This window comes from Lygodium microphyllum, chromosome 13, assembly GCF_053477565.2.
Source record: "Lygodium microphyllum isolate KBCC chromosome 13, Lygodium_microphyllum_v1.1.10, whole genome shotgun sequence".
Taxonomy (NCBI): Eukaryota; Viridiplantae; Streptophyta; class Polypodiopsida; order Schizaeales; family Lygodiaceae; genus Lygodium; species Lygodium microphyllum.
In genome coordinates, this window is record NC_141147.1 from 3,705,770 (window position 1) to 3,721,660 (window position 15,891).

Sequence of the window (15,891 nt, forward strand, 5' to 3'; positions counted from 1 at the left end):
GGATTTGACAAGCTCTGATTCTCAAGAATCTCCCTAATGACATACTTTCCCTGAAAATGCTTTGAATTACATGAAAAATAAATTTTCCTGCCAACAAGTAAATGGCATTTTGACAGTCACGATGCAATGTAGTCACCTCTTATGCAATGCCCAAGTCTTTCGCTAAACGAGTAAGCTATATGGTCTCATTGCAAGTCTCAATAGCTACAACATACTCTACATTTGTGGTGGTAGATAAAGCTATATAAGGCTGTAATTAAGAGACCCAAGAGATTGCACCACTTATGAAAGCAAACATATAGACCTCCTAGAGTCTACACTTGGGGAGGCTAGTCATTAATATATGTATATATCACGTGGGTTCAACATAAAGGATTTTTAAACACTTGGGGAGGCTAGTCATTAATATATGTATATCACGTGGGTTCAACATAAAGGATTTTTAAAATACAAATTTTACAAATTTTTTAAACATATAGAAGGGTCCCATATAAAGGGGTTACTTACATATTGAATAGAAAAGGGTTATATTTTACTAAGGGACAATTCACAGATAAGGATATTTATAAAGACGGCTTAAATGCACGTGATATAGAGGGTATACATATAGTGAATTACTTGGGATTCTGAGCTCCCTACAAAATCAACATTTCAATGCTTCTAAGATTTGTCGTTATATACCTATTAACAACTCCCACTGCATAAGAAATGTGGAGATGTATACCAACCATGTTATATATTAAGCTATCAAGTGTCAAATGTATATGGAAGCTTGGTCATTTCAGCATTTTTCTCCTTTGACTTACGATTGTCTTCTTGGCTAAGTTTCAAATATAGAGGAAATGGAACATTGATAGTCTTCCCCATCTCCATATTGAAATGCCAATACCTTCCCAATGTATTTCTTTTGAGACAAGTAGAGAATCTTTTTGTCTCAATCTCACATAATGCACATACTAAGAATGTGACTCACATTTCCGTCCTACAAGTCAAGAGTTTCATGCAATATTTTCTTTAAAGCATTACACCATTTCTCCCTCCTCAAATAGTATCAAAGTGACATTTGGTATTTGTGGGACCTTGTGACTGGAGTGAGGAGCATGAGGAGTAAAGCTTTGTCACAAAGATTGAAGATTCAAGCTTTTTCTTCAACATTGGTGCTTGTTGTCCATTTCTTGATAAATGTACTATTCTCATCATGGAGCTCTATATTAAGGAAAATGGAGGCTCCATTTGGGGGCTTTTATAGTATAACTTTCTTCCATTTGGATTGTCATTAGTAGCTACATTTGATGCAAAAATAGCTTGGCTTTAGATACTTAGGATGAGTTGTTGGAATCTCAAAGAGATTCAAAAATATTTAAGTTTTCAAAGAGATTAGGAATCAACATTGTCTTCTATTTTCTTTTCCTCAAATGTATATGCAACAAAGGAGAAAGTAAGATTACTCTCTCAAGTATTCACATTGGGAGTTATCTACCCATTTTGATTGGATATAGAGCATGCCATAGAAGTCATGGATAATTATAGTATAGTTTGATAATAACTTTTCATACAATATTGGATTAAGCTATTTTATAGATCAAATGAAGAGAAAGAGCTACAAATCTAAGCAATCATAGACTTGATTCTATGCAGTTTTTACTTATCTTTTTTAACAGAGTAGAGTACTTTCGGCTTTGAATTGCACACAAGTTTTGATAGATTTGTTATCTTAAAGGATTTATTATGTTGTTTGATGCTCATCTTATAGAGATTATGTGGGTCAAAATTAATTTTTGAAGACAATTTTCTTGGTCTCAAGTTGCTATTTTATGCTCAAAAGGATAGCCAGAGTACTTGAGAAAGTTTGCAAAAAGTTCACATGCCTTTGGGAGTATTGAAATATCATTTTTTCATAAATTGTCTACTGGCTTGATATTTAGATAGCCCCATTGCTTAGCTTTATAGGCACTCCATTTGTAGTTCATTGGTCTATTTTGAGCTTGCACTTGTGTATATCTTATTGTTTTTAATGTGCAGACATACTTTTGTCATTATGGCTTCTTCATGAGTTCAAAAATTATATTGTTCAATAATTAAAAAGTTTGATGGTACAAACTTTTCATAATGAAAAAATAAAATATATAGTATATTAGTCCGAAGGAAGCAAGTGAAGTTGATTAAATGTAGTGGGATTCATCTTGAGGACATGGATGCAGGTGTATGGAAGAAGTTAGATAAGTTGGTATGCTTTATTGTTATGTTGACACTCTCAAATTTTGTACATTTTAATGTGAAAGACACGACATGTGTATCCATAATATAGAAAAAGCTTGGTGATCTTTACAAAAAAGAAAGTATAGCCTCCTAAGCTTATAGATTGAGAAAACTCATTGATCTCCACACATAGAGGGGGCTTCAATATCTAATAATCTCAATGATTTCAACAATATTTTCAACCAGCATACATATCAAAATATAGTATTTTATGATTCAGTGAAGGCCATATTCTTGTTAGTCACCTTGCCTAAGAGTTGGGATATTGTCAAGATTGCCATTAGTAACTCCACACATGCAAGTAGTCTTATGAGTGCTAATATTGAGAGTAGTTATCTCATTGAGGAGGTGAACAAAAAGAGCAATGTAAGGTCAAAGAGTTTAGTGTACTTATGGTGAGAGTAAGGTTAAATGCTAGGGGAAATTCTCTTAAGAGTAGCAAGCCAAGAAGAAAATAATATAGCAAAAAGGATGTACAATGCTACTTTTGTAACAAGAAGAGATATATAACATATTTGAAGATTTTTACAAGAGAATACTTTTAATTCGTCATTCGAGAATGACTAAATTAAGTGAATCACTAATTTTGAGGATCAAAATATACTTTTGATGAGTCAATACGGAACTTTTTAAAAAAATAATTAAAATGAATTAATTTAAGTTTTTTATAAATTTATTTTTTTCATTTTACATACCAAAAACTAAATTCTTAATTTATTTTATTAATTATAAAACTTTTTATAATCTTATCTAAATTTTTAAATTCTAATGAACTTTTGAAAATTTAATTGATTCGTAAACACTTTTTTTAAATGTAATAAAAAATCCCTAAACTATCTCTGATAATATCTTATATTTTTCATAATTTAAAAAACAATATATTTATAAATATATATAACATAAACACACACACATATATAAAATAAATAAACTAATCATTTTTAATAAAATAGAGAAAAAATATAAAAAAACTAAGGACTTAAACCATAGGAAGAGGGGGCTTAGGAGAGGGAAAAGAAAAGGATAAAAGTGCCACCAATTAAGCAGTGTATTTGAAGTTAGGTTTCCCTCTCCTCAAAACCATCCACTTGCTCTCTCTCTCTCTCTCTCTCTCTCCCCCCAAAAAAAAAGAAAAGAAAAGAAAAAAAAATCTTATTTTAAATCCATAACGGATGAAAAAATAGGGAATTTTTTTTACAATAAACTAAATAAAATTCTCTTTCTCATATAAAATTAAAGAAAATCCCTTTATAATAAAACAAAATTAGCTCCCTCCTTTCAAAAACTCTTAAAAAGATGAAACTCCTTCCCTCCCCTGCTCCCCTTCCCCTTTAAATCTACATAAAGGAGAGCCCCTCTTCTCATTTTCAATAGACAACAATAACAAGTCAATTCTTATGTGAGTGAGTGAGGAAGTGATAATCTCAAGTTAGAGATGAGGAAACTCTGCACGAAGAAATTAAAGGGTATTCGCATGTTGTCCCTTCCTCCATATTCCTATTTTTTAAATCATTCTTATTCACAATGGCCCCTCAGCGATACATGGATCTAGCAAAACCCTCAGATAGGCATGATACTGAAACTTGGACCATCAATACAATTGAGATATAATATTTAATTCTTTATTGTTAAAAATATTTAAAATATAAAATAAAATAAATAAATTAGATGAAAACTAAAGCTATTTAAGAATGACTAGAAATATTAGTGCTATGAAATTTAATTAGAAAATATTGGTTTTTCTTGAAATACTTAAAATAATCTTGAATTTGCATGAAAATATTTTTAACATTGAGGTTAGGCATTTTTAATCAATTATAAAATTCATAAACCTAGCTTTTTTGGTGAATCAAAAAAATAAATTTTGTCATTTTATTTAATTACTCATAAATTAAGGTAGTATCTCAAATGATTGAAATTTGTACTCCCTTTACAAAGAAAAGTAAATTTGAATCTCAATATTGAAAAAAGACATGTTCACACTCACGAAATTAAAATTATGATCACTAGAGGTCATTCACATGTATTGAGAATAATTGGGTTATTTATACAATCAAAAAAATAGAAAATAAGGTACAAGCATAGGGAGATTTTAAAAAAAAAAGGATAGTTGGTTTATCTTCATGAGGGAAAAAACTTAATTTAAAGGTGCATTCACACACACATAAAATAAAATACATGTAAATGTTGGAGATAGACATATGTTTGTAAATTTATTGAAATTTTTCATTTTTAGTGTTATTTTAAAAGGATTGATTGGTAGAAAAGTTAGTAATTTATTGTGATTAATTGCCTTTAAATGTGATAAAAGTTATACTAATTATGTACATAGCATAAGCTGTTGAATGGGAATGAGGTGTGTTGCAATGCTAAAGGCCGCCTCAATTATTCTTCACCTAAAGTTTTTGTATACTACCTAATGTGATCAACAATCGTTAAATACGCTTTTGGTTTTCTTGATAGGAAAGTTAACCCTTATGAATGGGCAAGAACTTTGGTTTGAGTTGTAATGTCTATCCCACATATAAGATAGGGTTGAAAACCTATACAAGCCCAATGTAGTTCAGCATTGGAAGGCTCGGGGAGAACAGTGCAAGGGTAAGAACCCGTTCTATGGGTTGGTTTGCTCTTGTAGCGATTGTATATATGAAAATAAAAAATTCAAGAATAATTTTTAAAAAATGGATTACGTAGTGTTCGTAAATTAAGGATGTGACAAGGAACTAAGTGCGAACATTAATAAAGGAAGTTTTTTTTATATGTTACAAATTATGTGGTAGTATGTCTTATTTAGAACACTAAAATATGCCTCGAAGAGGAGTGGGTGGACAATTTCCCATGAGAATCACCCTAAGGCTAGGTAAACATGGTTAGTCATGTGGCATTTTTTCCCAAACTTAGAATAAGCACGGTAAGGTGAGACCTTCCTATGAGTAAGTCCTGGAACCGGTAAGCACTGTCTTAAGGGGCTGTTGTGAGACTATGCCTTATGAACAAAGGGGTTGATACTTAGCTCCCCCTCATTTCTCACTCTCATTCAAGCATATGTGGTGCTTACTTACCTCGAATTTGGATGATTCATGAAACACATTTATTTTGAGTTCGATGTTAGATTTTTGTTAGAAATCGCAATTGCATATTAGGAACATGCAGGTGTCGATCCTCGTGGGATGAGGCTAGACGCTTCATTTGCAAGATAAACCTAGGGATCACCTAGCCATCTAAGTTCAAACACTCAAAATTAGCACAGAAGGTGGTGATTAGGATTGATCCGAAATGACTATCAAAAACTACCCATCATAAGCAAATTTAGGTTTGCGCATATCTCAAGATACATAAAAAAGGAGTGCTTCATATGGAAGAACAAGAAAAAAGGTAACAAGGCAAATGATGATGAGGAAAAAGAGAAAAGCAAGACAAAGATGGAGGAGATCAATACATGTGGTAGCAATGATGGTGATGTTTTATTTAATTATATCCTCTTTTGGTGATGCATGCTTGGTTGCCATGAATAATAGCATGTCTTAGAATTGGCTTATGGATTGCAATGTATTGTTTCATGTTATTCCACATAGGGAGTGGTTCTCCACTTGAAAACAGAGGATGCATTCTCCTTGGTAATAGCTATGCATACAACACTATTGGCATTGGGGATGTACACTTATCATTGCCAAATGGTCCTTTTATTTTGTAGAATGTACAACCTACTCTAGACTTAACAAAAGGTTTAATCAATATAGGGAAGCTTGGTAATTGTGATTATATACTATCTTTGGTAATTATGTCTAGAAGATTTGCAAGGGATCTCTTGTTGTGACCAAAGGTCCAAAATCTCAAACTTTGTATCCTTTGTATGCTTTTGGTAAAAGAAATCACAAAATAACTATCGATTTCTTTGTGGCTTCTTTGTTTGGGGCATATATCAGTCACTAAAATAAAAACTTTGTATTGTTGAACCATCTTTCATATCTAAATTTTTATAATCTTGGCTTCTGTAAGCATTGTCTCTTTGGAAAGAAAATGAAAATGTCACAAGGTATTGGGAGTTGAACCATCTTTGTATTGTTGAACAATAAAAACTTTGTATTGTTGAACCATCTTTCATGTCTAAATTTTTATAATATTTCATTTAATTCATAGTGATTTGTGTGGGCCAATATCCATGGCTTCTTTTGAAGGAGAATCATACTTTGTAACTTTTATAAAAATCTCCACAATGAATGGGCTTATCCTATCACAAGAAGAGTAATCTGTTGGATGCATTTCAATAATTATGACTTGCATGTGAGGGCAATGATTTCTTTTTCCAAGGCATAATATTTTTGAAAATTTTGAGTCTCTTCGTATTCTTCTCTTTCTTTAGGTCTTCATGCCTTCAAACTAGCTAACATTTGCCCTCGTCCTAGTGGAGTGCCAATCACATGGCACTTACACAGAAGCAACATTATATGGTTAGTGATAAAGAGATCCTTGAGGGTAAAGTTTAGAGGAAAAGATGCAAATTATGGTGAAGAGAAAACTTGGTCAATGGAGGTGGAAGAAATTTTAGGAAGCAAAATGTATGGGCAATGGTTCTTCAAGCACTTAGTATACTTATCATGGTGCTCTCCCCTAGAATTTGTCTACATGTCTCGGTGATGCGAGACACTCATGTAGTGAAATTAGGAGATGGGTCAAGTTCTAATGAACATTCTTCCATATTTGAGAATCTATTTTCTGAAAGATTAGTGTCTTAATGCCATCTCAACGGTGACAGGTCTGTCAAGTGAGCTTAGGATGTCTTGCCACCATTGATAGACCCTCAGGTCATGATGTGCAAGAACGGGCTAGGATGCCTATCACAAATCGCTTGGTGAGGGGATGTGCTTGAGCTACTGCACCAAACACATTTAATGCACATAAGTGAAAACTCACTCAAGAGCACAAAAAGAGAGATAGAGGGCAATACATTTTCTTGCTGGTTTTTCTCTTCCTTTTTCCTCACACGATGCAATATACACAAAGTATGGATAAGATACAATATAAAGAAAAGTGGCATACTATGTCAAATGGTACATAAGTAATTATACTAATCGAGTGGTGCTATAACTATACCATATGTAAGTAGGTGTAACTAACCAAATACAATGAATGGTATGTTAGTAGGATTATAATGACCATTGGCATGCTAAATGTAGATACACAAACCTATCTAACCAAGTAATCTATCATCAATGTCTGCATGTGTTGATCTTGCTATCTCAATACTCCCCCTGAAGCTCAACTACATCTCTAAAACTCCAAGTAAGCTTCAAAAATTTAAAGCTTATTTACACCCAATGCATTTTTGAAAATGTCAGCTATGGTGGTCACATATGCCTAGCCAATCTCTCCTACAAGTACCTTCTCTCTCACAAAATAGTAATGTACCTCAATGCATTTTGTCCCAACATGAAACACAAGGTTTCTAGCTATATTCTACTCATGTTGTCACAATGAATGATAATTGGACCATCTCCCTATATATCCAAATTACTAAATAACTTTGTAGCCATGCCACCTCACAGATTGTCATACCAGTATCTTTATACTTAGTCTCTATACTTGATAAAGCAATCATTGGTTGCTTTTTGCTACTCCAAGTAGTTGTTGCACTACTAAGGAAAAATACAAATTTGTAGGTAGATCTTCTATTAGACTTGCTACCAACTCAATCTATATTTGTATAACCAAATACACATACATCCTTACCTACCTCATAAAAGAATCCATAATGTAAGGTGGACTTCACATACCTCAATATGTGGCTTACTGCATCCAAATCTCGGGGAAGTTACTATATGTATATCCTCTACATTATGTGCGTTCAAGGCCTATTTATAAAATCCTTATCTGTGAATTTTTCCTGAGTAAAACATAACCCTTTTCTATTCAATCTATAAATAACCCCCTTATATTACAACCTTCTATATGTAAAAAATGTACAAAATTAAAATTTTAAAAATACCTTATTTCAAACCTACGTGATGCACACATATATTCATGAGTAACTTACCCAAGATCCAAATGAGACTTCCTAGGTATCTGCATAAACTGACTCACAAGTCTAATAGCATAGCTAAGTTTGGCCTTGTGATAGTCATACATGCCAAACTCTCTATTATCTTTCTAAATATAGTAGGGTTTTGAGAGGGTCTTCTATCTCATTCCCAACTTTAGTACTTAACTTTACATTTTTCTCCACTAGCATTGGAAGAGACTTACATGTCATCATACCATACCTGGGTAACATATCCAAGCCATACTGCCTTTGGGACAATCATATACCATAATCATATTTGATCACCTCAATGCTCAGGAAGTACTTCCACTCACCCAAATTCTTCGTCTCAAACTTTTGCTTCAAAAGATCCTTGACATTAACAATCCCACTATCACTATCGCTTGTAATAATCAAGTTATGCGCATAGATGACTATGAGGACCAAGCTTGCATCGATTTTCCTCACATAAAGTGAGTGATCTCTATCAGAAATATAAAAGGCAATGTTGGCAAGATACTCTCTTATCTTGTTAGACCATGCTCTAGGTTCTTGCTTTAGCCCATAGAGCACCTTCTTTAACTTATATACATATGTGGGATGCTCTAAATCCTCATCACTTGTTAATTAATTCTAGTAGTGTTTAGCATAGAAACATGGAATTGAGTGCATGCTTAGAGAAAAGACTAGTCTTTAGCCCAAAAAGTGGGTTAGATACCCAAGGGGGATAGAGAAGCCCTGACCCTAAAAAGCTATATAGAAAGGATGAAAGATAATGGAAAAGGCTACTCATGTGTGTGCTCACTTCTTGTTCTCACTTTCTTATTTTTCGTTCGGAGAGAGAGAGAGAGTGGGAGTGAGGAACCAAGGGTGAAGCTACTATCTCTTCTCTTGAGTGCTCTCTCATACCTATCCTTATACTCTCACTTTGCATTTGAAGGTTGTAGAGGGTGAGAAGGGAGAGTGGGTGCATAAGTGGGTCATGAAGCATTCTAAGAGCTACCTTTATTCTTGAAGGAGGGCCAAGGGAGTTCACTATAATGGGTTTGGACTTCTTGCAATATGTAAGAGGCTAGGTGAGAGATAGCTAAAGGATTTTGTGTATCAAAGATCTTAAAATAATAGGAGTGTGTCCAATGGTCCTAAGATATTGAGCGCATGTTACCCATTACTTTGGTATTCCCTAGAAGAGCTAGTTTGAGACAAGTTACTTGAGGTAAGTTGGATAATTTGTGTTTGAAGCATTTGTTTGAAATAGTTGAGGTCATTTTGAGTTTTCAATCTTGAGGAGAACCTTAAGAGGGGAGAGTTGTGCTACTTGAGCTTCACCCCCACATGAGAGCATGGAGGTATAAAGGATATTTATGATTAAAATGAACTGAGGAGATTGTTGTCTCCTTTGTGTATTTGTTATTGGTGTTGTTAAGACCAAACCCTAGAGTAGAGTCTAGGACTGCTATCCCCTGTGTTAGCTCCTCGAGGTTGAGTCCAAGTTCGAGAGAATCAAGATTAAGCACGAAGTCCCTAAACCTTTCCAATGCCCTTAGTATCTCAAGTATGCATACTGTGAAGAGGGTTTTCTCTATCAATTGAGTGCATGCAAATATCTTGCACCAAAACACCAAAAGTGCACCTCTTAATTTTGAGGGGTGAAGATAAGTACAACTTTTATCCTTGTTGGCATTGTAAGTGTGGGTGTGATGAGACCCTAAGGTTTTAGTAGGGTCCTTTGGAGTTGGCAAATAGGACATCATGGCACCATGCACTTCGGAGGTTTATGAATGTGTTTTAAACTCTCACAAGTCAATCATACGTGGAGGCGTCCAATTGGCATTTTGCATCAACTTACCTTCTCTCTATGTGTCTTCTCTTTCTCCTCTTCATGTCCTCTCCACATGAGTTACTAGGCAATGGAGACAATTCAACAACGAAGTGACAAAAGGGGGTAGAGTTCCCTAGTTAGGTGCACATGAAAGAAGGACAGTGGTGTCTCCATTCTAAAATAAAAGAGCGTAAGGAGTCCTCTCCTTATGCAACATGTCCTAGCTACACTCGGAAAGACTGAAACGCAGGATTTCCCCATGGTTATTGTGTCTCCCATAGTTCGACTACAATGTGCTTTCCATAGAAGAAAAAGTCTAACTGAGGTTACCTTTTTGAACCCTGGCACGCCATGTGCGGACCGTTTAGCGTGATGGGGGACCGGGGTTCATCGTTCATTTGCCTGCGCGTGGCTGCACATTTCTCTTGGTTAGCTTCCTCCATCACCACAGGTGTAATCAAACGGCGTCTGTGCGTGGAGGGGCTCATAAACGCATCAATCATCATACGCACTGACCACCCAAAATATGATCTGGCATTTATCTGGATTCCTTTTTTTTCCAATGCGATTCTGAGAAAGATGGATGGGCTTTATTCCCATCAATATGGGCAAAAAGTTTGAGAGAGACTCTGAGAGAGAGAATGTGTGTACAGATAGTGAATGTGTGTTTCCACAATCCAGACTCCAGAGTCCCTCTCTTAAATCCACCGTTCGACGCCTTAAATTCACAAAGAGTCCCTCTCTTGAGATATAGCTAGAATCAAGGTGATAGAAGGGCATTGATCGTGTTGTCACGATGGCACAGACCTTGGAGGAGTTTCTAGCACAGACCGGCAAGCGGCCCCACGCCACAAACCCGGAGGCGTTCGAGGTGGTAAGCGGGCGCTTCCTGCAGGTGCATTTCGGCTGCCCAGGGAGCGACGACGGCGCGCCTCTGACCCAGGTGTGGATCAAGCGGGGAACCATGGTGGCATACAGAGGGGAGGTGAAATTCGTTAGGGAAGGGATACTCGAGCACGGCTTTACGCACGCCATGAAGAAGGCCTTGACTGACGAGGGGGCGGATCTGGTGAAGGCGAGCTGCAAGCCGGAGTCCCGGTCCGAACTGTTTCTGGCGGAGGAGGGCAGGCACGTGTTGCTGCTGCGCCTGACGGGCGACGCCATATCTGTCAACGGCCGCGACCTGCTGGCCTTCGAGCCCAGCATCAAGCACAAGATCACAGTGATGCGCAAGCTGTCCGGCATGGTGTCGGCCGGTCTCTTCAACGTCCGATTGGAGGGCCACGGCTTCGTGGCCATCCTAACCCACGGCCATCCCCTCACGATGGCCGTCGGCCCGGGCCTGCCGCCTGTCTTCACCGACCCTCAGGCCACCGTCGCCTGGTCGGCGAGCCTCTCCCCGGACTTCCATACCGATGTCAGCTTCAAGACGTTCCTGGGGCGTACCTCCGGCGAGAGCTTCCAGATGAAATTCGACGGCGAAACTGGCCCCGGCTTCGTTATTGTCCAACCCCACGAGTAATGAGACACTCCGAGGGGGACCGTTTATGGCCGACTATGATAGTGGGTGGCACTGGCCATCCCATTGGCATGTTGATGTGGTTGGCATGTTTATGGCCGACTATGATAGTGGTTCGCACTGGCCTTCCCGTTGGCATCTTGATGTGGATTTTTGGGAGTCAAATAATTCATAATTTCTACATAGTGACTTTTATATATAAGATCTTGAAACAAAACATCCTTTAGAGTTAAATCCTTAGATACATCCATACCTTACACAGTTCCTTTAGGTGATCCTAACCTATATTGTGTAATACAAGTAGTAGAATTAAAAATCCTTCATATCTTGAAGTCACTCACACACACATACAAATACCAATGTTGTATGTGTGCATGTGCATGTATAGTAACACCTTTGGCACCCCCTTCACTCCTCCACATATACATATATTGCAAGTAACCTAACTATTTAGTAAATATACCCATCCTCTATTATTGTCATCTTTTTATTAGTTACTTATACTTTAAAAAAACATAGCAATCCTACACTCTCAAAAGATATAATAATGTTAATCAGACACCCATGGTGGGTTTATATGTCTCCTTTGATCAAATATTCATGTAAGATGGCCGTATGGTGATACTCCATCTGTGTAAGTCGTTAGTTATATTCAATTGCAACTTCCTTCTCTCTCTCAAGCAATGTGTACCATCACATCGTACTTGAGAAAGGGGGGAGAGCATGGCACTATGCCCAATGTTTCTCTTTTAGGCAAATTTTTGGTTTAGACAAAAAATCTGGGTCCTTAGACAAATCAGGTGGATGGTAATGTCATTTTTGAGGCAGGCCACGATTGGTGCGTAAATCGGATGTTGTATGCATGCTTAATGAACTCTAGAAGGTCCCCAAGAACAAAGAACTCTACAAAACTCATAAAGTAAGAAGAAAGATTTGCACAACATGAGACAAAAAGACAAATTGGGCACAATCTTCCCCCATGCCTTGTGTGAGTGCTTCACAAGGCATGTATTTATAAATTTATTAATCTCTAAGCTAAAAAAAGTCCAATTTACAATTAGTATGTTTTGGCTTTTGTGTTTGCTTTTGTCCAAATAAAGAATAAAGGAGTTGGGCATCCCAAAAATCGGGCTATGCCTAAATACAATGTCCAATACTGAAATATTTAAATCGAGCGCCTATATGCTGTCGTGATACTACATGTGAAAAAGCATGGAATGCATCATCATCCGACTTCTTCATTGATCTAGAGAGCTAATGTGATCGGAGTCATTAGTACTAGTGTGACTTGCATAAATTATCCAAAAATACTAGATTTTTGGATAATTTTAGCCTATTTTTTATATTATTTATTGTAAAAATTTAAAAATTTTAGAAAAGCTTCTAGATTAGGATAGCATGCAAAAAGTAATTAGCTTTTTTAGTCAATTAAGAGATTTTTCATAAAAAAGACAGATTGGCGAAATCGTGTGTATCACGATTGCTGTTGACATGTTGAAAACTATAGTTTGAACTGGAAGAGGAAGAAGAAGTGATCAGGGAGATCCATGTTCAGGTGTCCTGCAGTTTTACCCCCCTTCCAGAGCTAATGGAGCCATTAGATTTAGGTTCCGAGCAGTAGAGAAGGAGCTGTTATTTCTGATCCATTGTTTTGTTCTACGAGGGAGCTCTAGGAGATCTAATGCCTGGAGAGTGCTTCTGAGTAGTGCCAAACAAAGGATTTCAGGTTCTGCTAATACATATTGATTTGATTCATTGTGCTTTGTCATTATTGTGTTTACCTATTGTGTATTCTTTATCTTCTTTTCCATCTCCTATCTCTTCTTCCTTCTACCTTTGATCCCCGGCGGATTCGACCTTTCGACAAAAACCCATTCGACATTGGTGAGCCCGACGTGAAAGGTGGTGAACACGACATGAAAGGTCATCATCAGAAGAAGGAAAGACAAGAGGGGAGAACCTTCGAACACAATCTCCAGTGATGTTTTGCAACAGTTGGTGCAAAATATGAATATGCTTATGTACGTACAATAATAATAGGTGATGCAAGCTTCTGCTCAAACAGAAAGTGTTGTGATGAATGCTTCGCAAGTAGTTGAGCATGAGGTGAAGTTATTCAATGGCAGGAATGCATTTGCATATATACATACCTATGCTCAAAAGATGGAATTCTTTAGAGTGGCTCAACTCGCATGGAGTCTATATTTTGTAAGTGTTACTCATTAGGAGAAATATGGACTCTCTTTTTTGCCCCTTAGGGGGTTTCTCTCACCTCTTTCTCTCTAAAAAGAGATTTCAAAATAATATTAGAATAAGAGATCTTCTACAATCAAGAAAATCTCGTATTTGTATTTTCAATAGATTTCATCTATTATTTTATTCTCAAATTGTAGGATAAGGTCACTTTTTCTCAAAAAATCCTCATAATTAAAAAAATACAATTTTATTTTTTATAAAAACAAAGCCAATCATTAACACTACAAGGATATGGAGGTATAACGACGGCGCTTTCCGATGTAAATAGCAGGGTCGCTATTTGCGTCCATATTAGCATCGCAAATGTGACGCAAATAGCGACGGTACTCGGATGAAAAAAACACGGGCCAAAACCCGAGCATGTTATTTTGCGTGCATACACGAAAGGGAGAGCAAAAGGGAGAGCGAACTTCATCTTGCATTTGAGAGGGAGAGGGAGAGAAAGAGAGAAAGCGAGAGAAGGAAAGCTTCTAACCGTCACCGCAGCTGCCGTCGTTCGCAAAGAAGAGGAGGAAGTGTATGGAGGGAGAAGAGGAGCCGCCATCGCGAAGAGGATCCCCCGAATCCATCCTCGAGTCTTTACAGTGAGTGCATTGTTCCTTCTTGCTTTATTTTTGTGTTTTCTCTTTCTCTTTTACTTGTTTTTGTTAAAATTCATGTGTATTGAGAGAGGGAGAGGAAATGAGAGAGAAAGAGAGGGAGAGGGAGAGGGAGGGAGAGGAAATGAGAGAGGGAGAGAAGAGAGAAAAAACATAAAACATAATAGGGAAAGAGAGAAAGAGAGGGACAGGGTGAGGGAGGGAGAGGAAATGAGAAAGGGAGAGGAAGAGAGAAAATGAAAGAAGGAACGAGAGAGAGAGGGAGAAAACATTAACATAATAGGGAAAGAGAGAAAGAGGGGGAGAGAGAGAGGGAAGGAGAGAGAGAAGGAGGGAGAGGTTGTTGTTATTGTTCTTATTATTTTGTTTCTTCTTTTTTTAATTAATTGTTTGTTGTTGTTGTGGTGGTAGTGGTAGTGGTAGTTGGAGATTAATTTCTTATTTTCTTGTTTGTTATTTCTGTGATTGTAGTGGTAGCGGTAGCGGTAGTTGTTATTTAATTTATTATTTTCTTATTTATTGTTGTTATGGTAGTCGTAGTAGTAGTAGTGATAGTGGTAGTGATAGTAGTAGTTTCTGTTTAATTTCTTCTCTTCTAGTTTGTTGTTGTTGTGGTAGTTGTAGTCGTGGTCGTAGTAGTAGTACTAGTAGTAGTAATAATAGTTTTCTTGTTATAGTATTAGTAGTTTTTTTTCTTTTCTTGTTTATTGTTGTTTAGTTTTCTTGTTTATTATTGTTGTTGTAGTTTTTTCTTCTTTTCTTGTTTGTTGTTATTGTAGTAGTAGTAGTAGTTGTTGTTGTTGTTATGATTTATTTTTATTCTTTTCTTATTTATTGTAGTGGTAGTGGTTTATTGTTGTGGTAGTCGTAGTCGTAGTCGTAGTAGTAGTAGTGGTTTTCTTGTTTGTTGTTATTGTTATTGTTATTGTAGTAGTACTTTTGTTTCTTTACTTGTTTATTGTTGTTTAGTTTTCTCGTTTGTTGTTATTGTAGTAGTGGTAGTGGTAGTTTTCTTTTCTTTTCTTGTTTGTAGTAGTAGTAGTAGTAGTAGTAGTAGTAGTAGTAGTAGTAGTAGTAGTAGTAGTAGTAGTAGTTGTTGTTGTTGTTGTTATTGTTGTTGTTGTTGTTGATCTTTCTTCTATTCTTGTTTATTGTAGTGGTAGTGGTAGTGGTAGTAGTAGAGAGAGAGAGTTGTGGTGGTCGTAGTCGTGATTGTAGTACTAGTACTAGTAGTAGTAATAGTAGTTTTCTTATTTGTAGTAGTAGTAATAGTAGTTTTTTTTTCTTTTCTTATTTATTGTTGTTTAGTTTTTTTTGTAGTAGTAGTAGTAGTTTTTTCTTCTTTTCTTGTTTATTGTAGTAGTAGTAGTAGTTATTGTTGTTGTTGTTGGTTTTCTTCTTCTTTTCTTGTTTATTA

The 15,891-nt window shown here is 36.4% G+C and overlaps 1 protein-coding gene across 1 annotated transcript; it reads left to right on the plus strand.

Annotated features, from left to right (window-relative positions):
* Positions 1–10,765: 10,765 nt before the first annotated feature.
* On the plus strand, positions 10,766–12,804 carry LOC148026294 (uncharacterized). The gene has a single exon (XM_087690704.1). The coding sequence runs from the start codon at positions 10,897–10,899 to the stop codon at positions 11,620–11,622; it is 726 nt and encodes a 241-aa protein (XP_087546830.1). The 5' UTR covers positions 10,766–10,896; the 3' UTR covers positions 11,623–12,804.
* Positions 12,805–15,891: the final 3,087 nt, after the last annotated feature.

What these genes read in the sequence shown, in the direction of transcription:
- LOC148026294 (XM_087690704.1), top strand. Translation starts at nt 10,897, where the DNA reads ATGGCACAGACCTTGGAGGAGTTTCTAGCACAGACCGGCAAGCGGCCC.